General features: G+C 45.6%; 1 protein-coding gene across 1 annotated transcript in view; it reads left to right on the forward strand.

Annotated features, from left to right (window-relative positions):
• The window catches only part of RBM48 (RNA binding motif protein 48), a 58,047-nt gene that overhangs the window by 20,102 nt on the left and 19,060 nt on the right, over nt 1-18,885 (forward strand). Inside the window, exons 2-3 of the mRNA XM_069211645.1 lie at nt 6,853-7,043; nt 9,646-9,791. Coding sequence (XP_069067746.1) covers nt 6,853-7,043; nt 9,646-9,791 — 337 coding nt within the window. The remainder of the gene's footprint in view (nt 1-6,852; nt 7,044-9,645; nt 9,792-18,885) is intronic.

Below are 18,885 nucleotides of genomic sequence, written 5' to 3' on the forward strand. Positions count from 1 at the left end.
CTTCTGACAGTCCCCTTACAGCGCCCCCTGGAAATGGGACGACCGAGTCGTAACAGTATACCCCCTCCCACCAGTCTGCTCAAGAAGAGAAGGCGATCCTTTGGCTGAAAAAAGTTGAAGAGGAAAAGCCACAGCAAGAAAATCCAACACCAACCTTGGTTGATAAGTTTACAGTCCTGCCATAGGTGAATATTCCACTGAGCAAAGCATGTATTAATACCCATATGGGCTCTGATGTCTTTCCTCTTTATTGTTCGATTGATACGGGAGGAGTGCATGGAGTTGGTTTCTGGTGAAGTGGATTCAGGAGCAAGGAGATCTGGAATTGCATCATGGGCGGTATCATTTGGGACTTTAGTTTCCTGTTCAGTACTGTCTTCTTTGGAGGACATAATTGGCGTATTAGTAAGGTCTGTAACTCCTTCCGACAAGCAGGATATGTCTGTTTCTGCAGCAGTATTTGCATTGATTGTGGTCTGAGGCTTGCAAAGCATAGAAACTTGGGAGACATGGGTAACTGGTGTTCTCAAGGTAAACATGAAAAAGTCAGAATTGTCTTTCATCTTGGATGACATTGGAGTATCAAATTCAGGAGCAACAGGGGTTTTCATGTCTTTAGAGACTGGATTAACATATGAAAATGTAGAAGTTCCACAAACTAATTCTTTAGGGTGATCTTCTGACAAGACTGAGATTTCTTCATTGCAAGTGCTCTGTGGTGTATTCGTGGTATCAGAAATGGTTTCTTTGCAAGGCGTTTCTACTACAGGTAGTTGATCTTCAGCTCTGTTAACACTGAAAGGTTGTTCTTTGAATTGAAATAGAACTGGAGTCTCTTCAGAAATCGCCTCTACATTGTTATCTAAAGCTTCAGCTTTAGCCTTTGAATTGATGATGGTTTCTTGCAATAAAACACTAAGAACAGTACTTATCATCAGATCTTCGAATACAAGATTAAAATTCAAGTCTTTAGTTTTAGTGGGACATATTATATCTTTCAGTACTTGAGCTTCGGTTTCAGATTGCTGGGTTTCAGGAGTCTTTAATTTCAGGGACACAGCAGGTGACGTTGGTGTGGCTGATTTTACATCAAGATCAGATACCGGTAGCTCAGAGATCTGTTCTTCACTAACCGTTGAGCTGGAAACAGGAAACGCAGTGGCAGGGAACAGCAAGTCAGAATCAGTGGTTGAGGCTGCAACTGTGTCCAGTTCTAGGAGAAGGCTCTGATTTCTTATGACAGGCTGTTTAGTTTCAGATTGCTGGCTTTCTTCCTTGTCTGAAATCTCCACGGTTTGCTTTGACACAGAAGAGATTTTTAAACTTTCTGAGAAGTCCATTACATTCTTAGTAATTGCGGGTATTTCTACACGGTCAGAAAATTCCATTAGTTCACTTGAAACAGGAACTGTCTCTTCATTATCTGAAAATTCTATGATATTGTTTGAAAGGGCAGGAGTATCCCCACAATCTGAAAATTCTGGTGTGTGCGCCATTTGAACAGCACTATTTGTAGGTTTGTTCACGGCAAGGCAGGAACCACTGTCATCACTAGATTCAGATTCTTCAACACTGTTGCACAACTTGCCATTAATCTCCAGTAAAGTCATATCTTGGTTTCTTAAGGTGCAGCTATTGGAGTCTGCATCAGAACTCTCTTCTTCCTTTGGCTTTATTTGTTCTGATAGAGGGGATGAGACACTTCCTTCTGAAGACTCTGATCCATCCTTTGAATCAAGAGGTGTCAAATCTCTCAGAGATGTCAGAGATTCAGTCAACTGCACAGGGATATTCTCTGGAAAACTACAAGCTGAGAGAGAGTCTGAAGAAGAGGCTGATATATTTATAACTGGAGCTGTCTTTTGACTGTCATTAATAGAAGGGACAATCTGCTCTATAGAAGTCTTTGGAGAGGCGCACAAAGTAGCATACTGTTCTTTAAGCCAAAGCTGTTGATCATTTTCTTTTTTCAGGTTTTCAAATTGCCTTGCAGTAGTTTCCATCAGCTGCTCTGTTACTTCTTCTACCTTATAGATAAATAGAATGTCTGGTTCTGGCAACAGTGAAATATGCATTGATGAAAAGAGCCGACGGGCAAGATTTCTAGTGTATGTTATAACATATTCATCATAGAAGTCCAATTTCTGCCTTTTAATCTGCCAAAACTGCTCTTTTAGTGTGTGTATGTCCATATTGTTTTCAAACCCACTCAGAATAGAAAAGGGTTTAGCAGAGTTTTTAGGGATTGAGACTGGTGTATTATCATCTAGTTTGGGAAGAGCACAAGCCTTATGAGTGGAACTAAGGAATCCCACAGTCTTTACTGATCCATTTGATACAGGTTCTATCCTGCTGACTTGAAAGCACTGAGGGACTGGTAGATCTTTACACGAGTCAGCACAACACTTACGAATTGAGACTGATGTACTGTCATCCAATTTGGGAGGAGCACAAGCCATTTGAGTTGAACTAAGGAATCCCACAGTCTTTACTGATCCCTTAGATACAGGGTCTAGCCTGCTGACTTGAAAGCTCTGAGGGACTGATAGGTCTTTATAAGAGTCAGCACTGCACTTTGAATTCTGAGAAACTGGCCTAGATGGGCTGAAGCACTCAACAGAAAACAAGGGAATCCCTAGTGTGGCTTCTTGAACAGTGTCAGGGTTCTTTGTTTTGACGGAGTCCTGCAGGTGAACTTGGGATGCACTAGCATGAGGCAAGGAATTAACCAGTCTTTCTTGAGAGTAAATGTCTTGTGCAGAAGTAGCAAAAGCACTTCCACGGTTACGAACATTCTTACTGGCTTCAGCTAATAGATATTGCAAAAACTCATTACGTCCTTGTAATTCTTCTACAGACAGGGACTGGGGGTCATAGCCACAAATAACAGAATAGTCTATCATTGAAAGATTAGCAAACCACTCAGTATAGTACTGAACTTGCAAGTTATGGTTTTCTTTAACAAGTCTATCCTTTAAACTAAGGTCTTTTTTAGAGGATTTCAGAGAATGTATAGGCTTAGAAAGGGGTGTCTTAACATGATAGGAAAGCCCTTTAGGTTTGTGTGTGCCTTTACTGCCAGGGGAGCTTGAAATGTTTGGTCGTGCATTCTGTCACGGTTTCGGGCGGGTCTGATCAGGACTGTGGTTGGGACACCCCTTGAGGTCACCGAATATCCTAAAGAGGTAGTACACTGGGGCAGAGGAGCAGCTAAAGGCATACACGGAAAGGACAGCTATGGATAGGCACAGGAAACAGGAAAGTAAAAGCAGAGCAACCCTTGTGTGAACAAACAGGAAACAGATTACCAGTGGACAAACACGCTGGGGTTGTACACAGAGTAAGGCGCAGAACCTCCCACAGTGACAGGGAATCTCAATGCCTCTGTGCAGGTCTTACAGATAGTCACCCTGCCAGCCCCATAGAAAGGAGGCAGCAGAAGTGATTCTGTCTCTGGACCCTAGAGCACAAACAAGGATAGGACTTACATACACAGGACACGCTCTTGTGGGTCCAGCTCGAAACACAGTGGCGATTCCTGAGAAAACAGCAATAGCACACTGTCACTGTTAGGCACGAAATACAACGTATAACACTGGACAAGGATGGGGGCTGGAATTGCCTCCTGGAAACCAGGAGCCAACCCCAGTACACAGGAGGACACGTATACACTGGTGAAGACTGATAGAACACTTACCAGACACAAAGAACCAAGAAGAAACAGAAACAGAAGGGAACAAACAAAGAGGCAGAGGCAAGAACTAGGAACAGGCTCAGGCTGAAGCAAAGGCGGGTCTAGGACTTGAAAACAGGGCGCAAACTTCTGGCTGGGACAGACAGAGACAGGACTGGGAAACTGAGAACAGGCTCTGGCTGGAACAGGCAAGGACAGGACTGGAATACAGGGAGTAGGAAATGAGCAGTAAACAGGACTGGGAAACAGAGAGAAGGTTCAGGCTGAAACAAGGCAGGAACAGGGCAGAGAAACAGGGAGCAGGCTTTGGAAGAAACAAACAGGTACAAGGCTAAGAAGTAGGGAGCAGACTCTGGCTGGAACAATCAGGAGCAGGGCAGAGAAACAGGAAACAGGATCAGGCTGGAACAGAACAGGAACAAAACTGGAACACCATCCGACAAGGGGTCTGTAACACAAAGGAATTGAAGTCCGATGCACGACAAGGATCTTGAGGAAATGGCTGCTTATTAGCAGTTCCAAGCTGGGCTGCACAGGAGAGGTCTCAGGTGTGTGTGTAGTTTCAGACACTTGCAAGTCCTGGAGGAGAGGATCCGGTGAAATGGAGCAACTGGACTTCTCCCATAGGAAACAATGGGAAACAGAATCCGGGTTTTCCTGACTACCAAGCTGTGCATTATGGGATTTGCAGTCCCAAGAAGCAAATGTAGTCCTACACAAGTGTACCATGGAGAAAAGAGAAACAAACAGGAGTCAGCTAGGGACTCTAGATAGGTGTTCAAGGTGATTCCCAGGCTTCTGACAGTCCCCTTACAGCGCCCCCTGGAAATGGGACGACCGAGTCGTAACACTTCCAGATGTGGGGGTGTCCGCAGATAGATCTGTTTGCTACTCAGGAGAACGCTCAGTGCCCGTTATTTTGTAGCCTCCAGTATCCGGTGCAAGGAGCTTTGGGGGACGCGTTTCAGATGTCCTGGAAGGGTCAGTTGCTTTACGCGTTTCCTCCCATACCCTGATTCCTCGAGTTCTGAGGAAGATCCGCCAAGACCGAGCCCAGGTCATCTTGATAGCTCCGGATTGGCCAAGAAGGGTGTGGTACACAGACCTTCTCCAACTCTCTCTGTGCCCTCCGCTCTGTCTCCCTTACAGGGTGGACCTCCTCTCGCAGTCGCAGGGGCAGATTCTACACCCCCTTCTCCAGAGTCTGCACCTTCATGCCTGGAGATTGAACGGGGCAATCTGAGTGCTTTTTCTCTCCCACCGGAAGTGGTGGATGTTATTTTATCGACCAGGCGACACTCCACCAAATCGATCTATGCAAATCAATGGGCTAAATTTGTACGTTGGTGTGGAGAGAACCGAATTGATCCCTTAAAGGCTCACTTGTCTGATATATTATCATTTGCTCTTTCCTTGGCACAGAAGGGTTGTGCAGTTGCCACAGTTAAGGGCTATTTATCTGCACTGTCTGCTTTTCTGTGCCTCCCTGATCAACCTTCCTTGTTTAAGTCTCCAATTGTTTTGAGGTTTGTTAAGGGGCTCACTAATAAGTTTCCGCCCTCACCATTTGTTATGCCTCAGTGGGACCTTAATTTAGTATTAGCATTTCTAATGGGATCGCCATTTGAACCAATGCATTCTTGTGCTTTGTGTTTGCTGGTTCTTAAGACTGTATTCCTGGTAGCCATAACATCAGCCAGAAGAGTCAGTGAGCTTCAGGCTCTTAGTGTAGAGTCTCCATACCTTTCCTTCTTTAGAGACAAAGTGGTGTTAAGGACCAAGGCGGCTTTCCTTCCGAAGGTTGTTACACCCTTTCACTTGGGGCAGTCTATTACTCTCTCTTCCTTTTTACCCTCTGCCTCATCCATCCAAGGAGGAAGAGAGGCTCCACCGACTGGATCCACGAAGAGCATTGAGCTTCTTTGTCGACAGGACGAGGGAGTCCAGGCAAGATGATCAGCTCTTCGTTGGATACGTGGGGAAGAGGAAAGGTAGATCAGTCCACAAGAGAACGCTATCCAGGTGGGTCATTCTCTGTATTAAGCTTTGTTATTCCTTAGCTAAGAAAGAACCACCTGTGGGGCTTCGTGCCCATTCTACCAGAGCTAAGGCTGCTTCTTCGTCTTTGGCTAGGGGTGTTCCTGTGGTTGACATCTGCAGGGCGGCAACTTGGGCATCCCTCCATACTTTTGTAAAACATTATTGTTTGGATTCTGAGGTTAGGAGGGATGGCCATTTTGCTCGCTCGGCGCTGCAGGATTTCTTGGTTTGACCTTTCGGGCACCCACCTCCGGAGGTAGTACTGCTTTGGGACTCTATTCTTTAGGTGAGGAATCCACAGGTAGGTGTATCCATCAGAAGAATAAGTTACTTTCCTTCTGTAATGCTTTTTCTGGTGGATACATTAACTACCTGTGGATTTCTCACGGTCCCACCCACCTCCCCGTTGCCTGAATGGTTGCTGCACGAAATCCTTGGGTGAGCGCCTATTTTAGGGGGGGGGGGGTGTGTGTGTGTGGGCATATTTAATTTCTTGCTATTTTTAGTTTAATAAAGGTTGCGTTTTCAAATCTTTGGATGTGATTATGTTCTCTTGAAGGTCAAATTTTCACCTGTTCGCCTCTAAGGCACGTAAAAAATGGTGATAACTGACGTCTGCACGTCGACGAGGGCTTCTTATTGCCTAGATGACGTCATACGGCGTCGCGTGGAGTCGGGCGATTGTGACGTCATCGTCGACGTGCAGAGCTAGAAGAAATTTCCGTTGAAGCTGGCGCGAGGGGAGAATTCTTTAGGTGAGGAATCCACAGGTAGTTAATGTATCCACCAGCAAAAGCGTTACCGAAGGTAAGTAACTTATTCGTTTGTTACAATGAGTACGTTGGGCAAGGATCTGTAGCTCATCACATCGCTCTTGAAAGACCAATGGCTTCATAAAATATTGTGTACATTTGTGAACATTTATATTTTATTGACTTTATTAACTGTGCGAAAAGGTTTATGGCACACATATTCCAAATAAAGTTATATTTAAGCGAGTTAATAAAAAAATGAATGAGATGCTGAAATGCATGCTGTAAACGTGATCTTCTGTGGTGCATATTTACATGCCAAATGATAGAATCATGAACTTTGAAACACTGTTTCTACTTTTGCAGGTTTATACAATCAACTTGGAGTCACGTTATTTGCTGGTGCAAGGCGTGCCTGCAATTGGTGTCATGAATGAGTTGGTAGAACATTTTGCATTATTTGGCACCATAGAGGAGTACCATGCACTGGATGAGTACCCTGCAGAAGAATTTACTGAAGTTTACCTATTCAAGTTTCATAGATTGCACAGTGCCAGGTACCATCATTTTCCACACTCTTTTCCACATCTGCAGCAAGTGCTCAAAGCTAAAGATCATACTGAGGTCTTTGGAACTCTGCTTATCTCTTTAAAACCTATGCACTTTAATGTAACACTAATTATTTTGGGGGGAAAATTATACACATTTTTAATAATGGCATTACTTATTAAATTAAGTAAAAAAATCCTAATACTCTATTTCTGCAAAGGGCAAAGCTTTTGATAACACCTATAAAAATATTTGGAGACAATTGAATTCTGCAGTAATGTTCATTTGCACTTTCTGCATACCTCAGGAAATTTGCTCTGTGTCCATATTTGTTTCGGTTTATTTCATTAAAGTTACTTTAGTTTTGCATTTAAGGTCATGCAGCCAATCAAGTTGTTTCAGGGTACCAACCATCTGATAATATAAAGCGAAAGAGTCTTTTCATGTCTGCAGTGTAAAGAGTATAATGTTATAAAAAGAGATATCAGAGAACTGTCTATAACTTTCAATGATTTTGCCGGATTAAGGATACCATCTGTCCTCCCACAGCACCTCATTCTTGTCAATTGCTTCTTATTGCCAGTCCCATTCTTTGCAGAGGATGGTATGTTGTAACTCCCACATCCACTTAGTTTAGTTGATCCAAAGCCAACTTGCAATATATATATGGAGCTCAGCATTATCTGTTTTGTTGGCTATTTGGATCAAGGTGCCGCTTTTGTCACACTTAGTAATTAAGAACAAAGGTTCTTCTAGGCATATTTTCTCAAATTGTTAAAAAACAATTGGTGATTGTATGAAAAAATCCAATCAAACGTATAAATAAATGTGAACATAACCGCTAGGAGATCTAGATTCTGTACAACAACACTTTATGTACAAAGTATGTACAAAAGGTTCTACAACAATCCACAATGGTGCTATGTGAATGACTGAATCCCGTGACCAGCTCGTCCACGCAAGAATTCTTCAGGGTTTACTCTTCAGTGACAGCCTAGGAGCCCGTCACGCAATATAATTGTTAACTCTAGGAGCTGGTCCAATCCTCTGGCATTCCCCCAGTGAGAATTGGCAGGTTCTTTGTTTCTTTCTCCAGCTTGGTTAAATTCAAACCATTCAATCCTAAATCCATCTCGTGTTAACGCTTTATGTGCTGCTCTGAATTTAGGACTGGGAAGGTTCCTCCACTGGACACCACCCGTCAAGTCAGTTGATAGCTACTTATAAGCTCTGCAAAATGGTTTTTGTTCTGATAATGACTCTCTAAAATTCTCCTAAGGGTTGAAACTTCATCAACAGTGTTGGGCGTAAAGACAGTTTATTAAGAATCAGTCAGGAGCTGATGATCCTAAACAATTGATTCATTCATTACTATGATTATTTATGTGATGTCTTAACCCTGCAACTGACCATTGTATTGTCTATTGCCTTATTAATGTTATTACCTTTTATCAGTGCACCCACTTGCACCATATGATCGCATTATTTCACCCTTGGTGCTTCTTGTAGGTCTTTTTGTGTATGTTTTGTTTAGAAAGGATAGCTACACAGAATCTAGGTCTCCTGTGTTTTTTTTTTTTTTCTTTTTTTTTTTTTTTACATTTATTTGCTCGTTTGATTGAATTCTTTGACTGCCATCAACACTATTTGAATAATTTGACAAATGATAACTAAAAGGACCTTTGTTCTTATTTATTATATACCCTGTCCTTTGTAGGTCTAAGGGTACCTTCTGTTTTTTGTAGCTTGGTCACACTTGGCATGTATTGTTTTTCACTATTTCTTTCATAGATCCCTTTTTGTGGTTAGTGAATTACTGACTGAGAGTCTCAGAAAAAATACTAATTTTGTTGTCTGTTTATATTCTTAACAGAGGCAACACACAAAATCTTGTTTCCTTTTGAGTTCCAAGACTGCAGTCTAGTTAAAATGACCACTGCACATAATTCTGTGTAAGTTAATTGCAGATGTATATTTTAGCCATTGTCATGTTATCTTAGCATCCTGGCCATTATTAGCCTCGGGAGAGAGACTGATATCATCCACAAAAAAACCCTGCGAGTCATTGCTATCTTCAAATAATGTTGGAATTAATGCTCTCTTCATAGTCTATATGGCAAGGCCCAAAAGCCTTGGTACTCAGACAGAATTTATATTTGAAGCTAACGCACATGTTTAAAATCCTGGGTTTCTCATCTTTAAGTCAGTTTATGTCAGGGTGTGTTAACTAAAGGTATTTTACCACATCAGTAACAGCTAAAATACTAACATCGTTTACTAGTGAATATTACGTTTAGTCTATAAATCCCAGTAATCTGCAAAACGCCCATCACTGAAAACACCTCCCTGGTTTCACTCATGGGTGAATCCAGTGAAGATGTGCCTATGAACAGCTGCCTGTATTTTTGTTCGCAGCAGATAATATTCTGGAAATGTATGTGTAAATAAAATGTTTCCGTAATTGAACATTTTTGTAGTATAACTTTTCCTGAACAAATTAAAATAATAAATGTAAACAAAATCTGTTGATATCAGAGTGGTACAGCATTAATGCATCTCCAAAAAGAAGGGAGAAAGAAAATATTTATTTATTTATTTATTTATTTGTAGGGTGGCAAAAAGAAAACTGGATGAGCGCAGTTTTTTCGGAGGTGTGCTGCATGTGTGTTATGCTCCAGAATTTGAAACCGTTCAGGAAACACGAGAGAAACTACAAGACAGAAGAAAATATATAGCCAGGGCAACGTCCGATAAAGGTTGGGTGTAGAAAATATTGATCAAGGTTGTATGCTGAGAACTATTCAGTCATTAACATGTTGTGGCACTAGTGTTACATACTTTTGAGTCTAGTGTATCTTTTTTGGCCCTTCAGGTTTCCGCATTCATACAACCTTTTATCTAGCTGTGTGATTTCAACATTGACAGAACAACATTTTTGGATTGTTTGCATTAGCGCAGCCTCATCCTTCAAGGTTCTTGACTTTTGTGTGAGAGCATTATGCAATCTGTGTATTGTATTCTTGTTTTGATTACATTGAACTAATTAGACTAACACGCCATAAATCCGTGATATGCAGGTGAAAAGTTCATTGCTAACGATAGTTTCTGTAATGACCTAGAGTGAAGTGGGCATCCTAGATTGCATTCCGTGCATAAGCAAATCTTCCCTCCTGGATTGGAGCAGCTGCCTCACCCTTTAAAAAAAAAATGTTTTTATTAAACTTTTTGCATTGTGTTGTATGAGTTTAATACATTATGATTGCTGATAATGTTTAAGAAAATGAGTATGCAATAGGGAAACTGAAATAAAGAAAAACAGGACGACTCCTGGCAAGGGAAAGGCAGGTTTACTGTGGCAGCAGGGAGAATAGCTATCCCCACATAGGTAGACAGCTGGTCTCAAATGGCAGGTCAGAAAGCTGCTTATATAGTCACACAAACAATGTCTCTTACAAAAGGTGAAATAATAGAATACTCAATAGTAGCATATTGTTTTATAAAACATCACATCGTCTATATCCTCAAACTTCTAACCTTTTCTCTACACATTCTTTATCATAATTCTAACAATGCTTAACTAACCATTTATTTGCTTCTTTCATATGCATGTGTTTAATTGCTCTCCTCCCAAGACTCTCTATCAGATTCTGGTACACTTGGCTAACTATCTCTTGCTTACATTCTTTCATTCATGTTTTCAATTTACCAAGAACACAGAATACGTGCTTGTTTGCTAGAAGCATAAATTCCTCTGAGCTTGCGAACACATGTTTTCATTTAACCAAGATCTTACTGGTCATTCCCTCTTTTGTCCAATTAACTCTTCACCTGTCTTGCATCATTGTGGAACGTAGGCCTGCACTGTTCTTTCACCATGTATAACTCTGTAATTCTCTAATAATGGCTGCAATGGTGCATCTTCTTCACAGTTTCCTCTCTTAACAAGTAGCAAGTAAGAAACATTGTTAATGATTTTCGTTTGCGTGTAACATTGGGTAAAGAATAGTGGGTTCTTGTATATATTATACAGATTTGTTATGTTGCTTGGTACAATATAAGTGAATAGTTAGGATTGCTACATAAAGAAATAAAGAAGACTACATGGGGGTGAGGTGCTCTTAAGAACAAAAGAAAAGTGAACAAACAACTGAGTAGGCGCTAAGGTAAGGCGGTGTCCTTGACATGGCAAGTGCTGAGCAATATTTCTAGTGATGCCTAATACTACTGTATGTGGCAGTAAGCAGAGTTTTTGAAAATATGTTTGTTGGATTGCATTATGTGCAGTGGTCAACACTGAGCTTGCCAAGCGAGATGAGCTGGGTAAATCAAGTAAGAACGGTTAATCTGCTGAAGAGCAGATCTAATGGAGGAGGTCGTCAGTGGTTGTGTTGGTCCAAGGGGGTATTTAAAAAAAAAAAATCTTTTTATTGAACCATAAAGAAACCGGGTTCTCACTGTCAAGTACAATGGAGCATAGCTGTTGCACATGAGCCATTCAAACGTAAATTCCTTGGCATCATACAGTTTACTGACGAATACCACCAGTGGCGCTTTTACAGACATTTTGTTATTGAAAAGAAAACTCAGCCCAACCCCCAATCTCAACTCTCTTAGCTACAATTTAGCTCTACCTCTGGGTCCTGGCTTCTGACAGATGCCCATGCCTCCCACACATTTGCCCATTTTTTGGGGCATCCACTCCCTGTGTATACAGCTTCTCAGCTCTCTGGCACCAATACAGATAAACCTGCCAATCCCCCAACATTGGGGGGATTGAACTTCCCGAGGCTCTCACTATATTGCACTTGGCCACTCCCGCCCCCAATCTCAACCAAATCCCCTAGTACCTGGGCCAAATGTTGTCTCCCGTGGTCCCCAACAGGAACCATTTGGGTCTAGTGGTATTTCTAGTGTAGTGACTTGGGACATCTCCCGGGCAACCCCAGACCAGTAGTCCTGCAGTATGGGGCACCCCCAGAGTGTGTGCATAACTGTTCCCTCTAGGCCACAGCCTCTCAGGCACAGTGGACCAATTTTATGCAGTAATTGAGAGTAGTAAGACCTATGCAGAATTTTTAATTGAACAAGTCTGAACCAGGCCCTGTGGCAATCTCCCTCAGCCCCGACAGCTTCCTCCCATTCATCATCCCCCAGGGCTCCCAGGTCCTCCTCTCATGTCCCCCCTCAGTCTACTTAGCAAGTCCAGGGAGTTATTTATCAATTTTCTATAAATCACGAGATCCCATGTTTGAAAATCGGTTCAGTAAGGATCCTGTCCTTCAGGGGAGAGGCCTCCGGTAATTGTTCCACTTCCTTAATATGCCACCTAAGGGCATGGCCTAGCTGCAGGTATTGATAGCGTTCAGTGTCCGCAAGATCGTGTTCCTCTTGAAGAGCCTCAAAACTGATTATGGCCTGTTCATCGATATATCCCCTAGGTGCTCCATCCCTATTACTTCCCTTTTCCGAACTACCTGTAATCCTCGCACCTCTGCTAGTAGGTTGCTATACCAAAGTGGAAAACGGCCGGTGAGCTTCCCTTGATGCCCAGACTAACACCAACATGTGATGTGGTAGGTCTTTTTCTCATCTTGTATCGTTTAGTAAGGCCTCAGGACCACTCCTGCCCATCAGGTGTCTTTCTAGTCAATAGGCAGGAGCCTTCCAATCTCCAAATACCCATTAATTGGCTACTAGTAGGTGTGATGCCCAGTAGTACTTTTGAATGTCCAGAATTGCCAGTCCTCCATCGTAAACCCCTTTTTTGCAAATTGGCAAGGGCTATTCTTGGAGCTCCATGGTTCCACAGAAGCATGCGGACCTCTATATCTATTTTCCTGAAGACTTCCTTGGGAATCATGTGGGGCGTGTTCTGCATGACATATAGAAACCGCGGCAGGCTCACCTTTTTATAGAGGGCCGCCCTCCCCCATCAGGGTCAGCAGAAGGCTTTGCCAGTGAGTAACATCCCCCTGAGTCTTTCCAGCTGTGGTAATAGGTTCTTATTTAGAAATTCGTGGGGTTTCGCGTTACGTGAATTCCCAAAAAGCTAAAACTTGTTATGACCACCAGTGCTGCGCAGTCCCAGGGCAGACGAGGGCTCAAGCCCGAGAGAGGAAAGAGAACTGACTCTGACCCATTTATGGTATAGCCAGAGTGTTCTTCAAAAGTGTCAAATATCTGCATGAGCAGTGATACATAGAGGAGTATGTCATCCCACCACCCTGAGCTTGAATCCCTCGAACCAGAGGATTCTGGTGCCATGGATCCATGCTGCCAGTGGCTCCAGCACCAGGGCAAAGACCATAGGGGATAAGGGGCATCCCTGGAAGGTCCCCCTCTGCAGCTGAAACTCCAGAGAGACCACGTGTTGACGCTCACCCGTGCCGTGGGGGAGCCATAAAGCAATCCGACCCACACACAGAACCATGGCACGAAACCCAGTCTCTCCAGTGTGGCGAACATTTAGTGCCATTTCAGGGAGTCGATAGCCATTTTGGCATCTAACGCCAGCAGGGCCGATTGTTCCACCTGCGGATCCCCAGTTATGTACTGCAACTTGTACAGGTGCTGGAGATTAAGTTTTGTGGTCCTAGCGGGCATAAAGCCCGATTGATCTGGGTATACTAGTGATGTAATGACCCCTTGGAGCCTGTTTGCCAAGACCTTAGCCAATACCTTAGCCTCCATATTGAGCAAAGAGATGGGCCTGTAAGAACTGCAGGCCCCTGTCGTTGTGGTCCTCTGATCTGCTGGCAGATTCCCTCCCTCACAGGCCTCCCGTAATATCGCCAGCATAGGTCCAGCAATGATGCTAGTCAGCCCTTTGTATGTCTAAATTGGCAGCCCATTGGGGCCATCCCTGACTGCAGTTCCCGGAGGACTCGTGCCAATTCCTCTTCTATTATATCTGCCTCTAATGCTTCCCTATCATCCCCCAACTGTAGAGGGATATCCTTCAGAAGATCAAGACAGTCTGCTGGGGACAGGGTCGTCTTGGAGGTGTAGAGACCCTCCTAGTACCCAGAAAAGGACTCAGTTGTTTGTGGCACTCCCTCTGTATTATCTATCTGAAGCACTCAGGAATGTTCCCTGTCACTTTGCCCCAGACAGGGCAGTAATTTACCAGCTTTTTCCCCACATCATATAAGCGACCCTGTACTGCCAGTGCCTGTTCTCAGGCATGGTTCTCTACCAGCACATTCAGCACCAGCTGGCGGAGTCGTAATTTACAGCGATCCTCTGGGGGCCCCCAAGGCCAGGGCCGCCACCTCCAGCCGAGCTATGTCTTTATCTATAATCGTGCATTCCTGCCTTGTCTCTTTCTTTTTGGCCCCAATTAGCATGTGGGCATGCTCCCTCAAAACTGTTTTAAATGCCTTCCATAGCATGCATGCCGCCTGCACGGACCCCTGGTTTCTTTAAAATGGAGATCCGCTCCCTCCCTCAACTTGCCATGTATCTCTCCATTGTGCAGGATCCAAGCATCCAGGCGACATGGCAACGAGTAGTCTTGCATGGGACCCATCAGAATGACCCTAACCGGGGAGTGGTCAGAGATCCCCCTTGCATGATGAACACTTGACGTCAAGATGTAATCTATGCGGGGAAAAACTCTTGTGAGCTGCAGAGTAATGCGTGTATTGTCGTATATGAGGATTGCTTTCGCTCCACAGATCGATCAGGCCCAGCACTCCTGCAGCTTAGGGCAATGAACCACCTCCCCCTGTTATCTGGGCCCCCAGATCTGTCCACCTCTGCATCCATGAGTGAGTTTAAATCCCCCCTAAAATAAGGTTCCTAGGGGGCAGTCCCAGCAACAGATCCCCAACCTCTGGTAGAGTTGTTTCATTTAGGCAAGGGGGAACATACAAAGAGCAAATATTCAGAGTGGTTCCCTCCCACATTCTGGATAGTGCTACATAGCACTCATTGGTGTCATGCAATACCCGATGTGGGATGAGGGCCACTGGCTTTTTAATGAGTATGCCCACACCTCTGGAATATGTGGTGTATCCAGCATGTGCCCTGTGGATATACCCAAACCTATCAAGTGCTTTGTAGTAATTACCCCGGAGGTGCGTTTCCTGCAACAGGACTATGTCGGGTGCGTGACGTCTTAAGTGTTGCAAAACTAGCGTGCGTTTTATCTTATTACCGAGACCATTGATATTCCAGGACCAGATGGTCAAATTCTGGCTCGAGACCACCATCAGAAAAGACTGTTACAGTGCCAAGATCAGGCTTGCCACCTCCCTCCCTTACTAGGGTCACGTCTTCCCCAACAGTACAGTGTAGGCCCCTTCTACCCAACAACTAAGCTCTATAAACAGGCAATTAGCCACCAACAATGACAGTAAAACAATTTCCCTCAAATCCTCCCTCACAACAACTCTGCCTTGTGGGTTCAAAACTACCCACCACCCCAACTCAAAGAGTGCATGTTGCCCTAAAGAGATCATCCAGTAGTGAGCCGCCGCCCACTCAATGGAAATTCACGGATATCCATTGTTTGAATGTCAAGTGTGTCCCCTTTAGTCAAATTAGTTATCTTGCCCATGGCTACTGTGCGGCAGAGCTGGTCCAGAGCTCTATCCTCTGTCCACCCCCTCCACGGATGAAGCATCTGTTGTCATTCTGCAGCACCGATAAGTTCTGGAGACATTTCCTGGACCCATTTAAAAGTCAGTCTGAGAGTCCCCCACCTGATGTGGCTAGCTCGGCTCTATCAGTTCCTTTAGGCTGGGTCTTTCCCCAAGTTCCATGTTTCTTGCGGACCACTCTCCAGTCCTCTAGCCATTCCCATGCCTCTTCCGGTGATAAGAAATGCCACGTCTTGCTATCCGCCACCACCCAAAGCTTTGCGGGGAACATCATCATGTACTTCATCTCCTTGGCCCCTAGTGCTTTCTTGACTGCCTCCACGTTTTTCCATTGGCGCTGGACCTGGAGGGTAAAGTCCAGAAAGTAGTGGATGACAGGCTTATCCAGTTGTAGATTGCTATGTGACCTGACTGCCTGCAAGATGGCATTGCGGTCCCTGAAATTCAGGATCCTGGCAATAATGTTGCGTGGAGGCTCACCCTGCTTTGGAGGAGGACCCGGCATCCTGTGTGCCATTTCCACCAAAAAAATGTTGATAGTCTCTTTGGTTTGAGTTTATCCAACACCAAGTCCTCCACAAAAAGATCTGCACTAGGGCCCTCCATACCTTCTGGGACCCCCACCACTCTTGCATTGTTTCTCATGGACTCTTGGTCCTTGAGTCTGGCTGTCATCTCCGAGTAAGAGAGTGAACCTGCACCTCTGGGCGCTTCGTGGAGGACACTAGCCCCTCGATGTGCATTTCAGCCACCGCCACCCTCTGCGATATTTTGCCAACGTCAGCCCTCAGGAGGTTGACCTCGACCGTGACCACTTACAGCTTAGGCTCCTGAGGTGAGATTGAGCCCCTGAGTTCCTGTGTAGCCACCATAATGGTGCCTAGCGATGGCTCACCATTGCACATGGGACCCTCAGCGGAGTGTCGCCCCTTCAGCCCCTGTCGTCTGGCACCCTGAGGTTGTCATTCGTATGGTGTATTTTTCCAGACTGTTGTTGTGGGCCTCTATTAGGGTGCGACCCTTGACCATGTCCCATGCTGTTAGCGAGCCTCGCCCTGCTGTCACAAGCCAAACGCTGTCTGCCAAGGAGCCTCCTTCCCTGGGCCTCCACCATCTCTAGTCCTGAGAAGGGCCCCACCTCTGGAAGCACTCCAGTGTTACTCCGCTCCCTGTAGCAGGTCGGAAACCAAAGGTTCTGTGTCCGCAGCTGCCTGCCCACCCACTGCAGCCGCCTCTGCTGTTCTCAGGCTGGTCCCCTTTATCGCTGTCCATCCGGCAGACCCCAAGGCCCATATGTTCTGAGCCCCCTCCTAGGGGCCAGTACGGGGCGCTCGTCCCCCCTCACCCCAGGAAGACCCCAACACGGATATCACAGCCCGGGCCTTTCACCACAGTGCCCTCACACAGGCCCGTGGTTTCTCCACCCTGGCGCCAGGGCCGTAAGGGTCAGTCCAGGCTGCATGATAAGGCCGGTCCCCCACCAGGTGGCCACACGAAGGGAAGAGCTCCTTCTCAAAGAGATGCTGGCACAGTCTGATCAGCTGCTTCGAGGTCACAGCTTCTTCTCGGGCCCGATAGGCCTGCCCCTTGGCCTCTGCCATCTGCCGCTGAGCGTCCGCTGCCTTCTCACCTGTTGCTGCCTCCTGGGATCCGCCACCACCTTCCTATTGGCTGTGGGGGGCCGCACTGATGTCCACCAGGGCCGTGTTTGCATCCCATCCTGCCTGCCTCGCCAGGGTCCCCCTTCACCACAGTATCTTCGCGCAGGCCTGTCCTTTCACCACCCCGGGGCCGCAGGGATCAGTCCTGGCTGCAGGATGAGGCAGGTCCACCACTAGGTGGCCACAGGGAGAGAAGAGCTCTCCCTCTCCCCTCCCAGTTGTTAATGCGGCCCGATCCTCAGGTCCGAGGCCTCAGCTTCTTCTCGGACCCGCAAGGCCTCTCCCTCGCCCGGCTGACGCTGAGCCATCCGTTGCTGTCCCACCCGTCGCTGTCTCCTAGGGTCCGCCACCACCTACATTTTGGGTCTGAGGGGGCCGCATTGATGTCCACCGGGGCCGTGTTTGAGCCCTGTCTTGCATGCCACGCAGGCCATCTCACCGGGGTCCCCCCTGTGCCGTCTGCCATTTTGTCTCGGACTGCATGTGAAGGCCGCTCCTTCTCTCTCCCCCCCCCCCCTCACCCTCCACTGTTGTGCATGTGCTGTCCTCTGCTCCCAGAGATGCCGCTTCAGGTGCCTTGGTGGGCAGTGAGGACAGGGCTGTCTATGAGTCCTGTGCTCGATCAGGATGTATGCCAGATTGGGGGTTATATCAACAGGCGGAGCAGAAGTGGGAGCTCGCTTAACCTGCTGCCATCTTTGCTGGTGGCTAGCTTCGCCTCCGCAAGGGGAATTCTTGTGTAGGTGCATTGCAGAATCATGTGTGCAACAGTATGTGATTTCAGCTTTACGGTGGGTGACTGTCCTCTGACATTAGTTAGAAAAAGAGTTTTCAGCTTGTCGAGTTCCAAAGACAAGGGGTGTTTTCGAAGGCCACATGCCTCTTCTGGTCAGAGAGATGCACTCTCTGAACTGGAGGATGTAATTACCACTTGTTGCCATCCTAGTGTTGAAGGGGACATGCTGGCTTTCCAAAGAAGCGTCTGCCTCACACTTCTCACACTATTCAGAAGATGAGAACTGATTGATAGATGATTGGTTGATTGAGGGATTTACACCATACTACATATCCTACTCCAGACCATATTGCCCACCACCACTCTGATTTATTTGCAGGATCTATTCAAACAAAAAGAGAGCATCTTCTTCAGCTGTCCTGAATGTACCTCCTTTGATTCAGTTCACATGGAGCACTTTTGGCAACAATTACTGTTGGCACTGGAGTGTTCCCTGCATTGCAGTCAGTTGCGTTTCCCTGCTCTCAGTGCATGACTGCATGTATGTGGTATCCTGCTTTTTGATTGTTGGCTCTAGCCTGACACTAATCTAGTGCATGAAAAGAGGCCTAGGCCTGCTTCTCGACATGAGTGAGGTCCTGGACCTGCTCGTTTAAATGGAGAGGCACACAAAGGGAGCTCTCATTGCACTGAAAGTGGATTAGCGTCCCTGTCATGGGTTTAGTAAATTGAGCAGTGGTGGCAGTGGACCATGTTTTGTGGTTGCTAGACCTTTTTAACTGTGCCACTGCGTAAAGCTAGTTAGTGCAATGCAAAATGCAGCACAACTTGGTTTTAACCATATATTATT

The sequence above is a fragment of the Pleurodeles waltl genome, chromosome 10, assembly GCF_031143425.1.
Source record: "Pleurodeles waltl isolate 20211129_DDA chromosome 10, aPleWal1.hap1.20221129, whole genome shotgun sequence".
NCBI lineage: Eukaryota > Metazoa > Chordata > Amphibia > Caudata > Salamandridae > Pleurodeles > Pleurodeles waltl.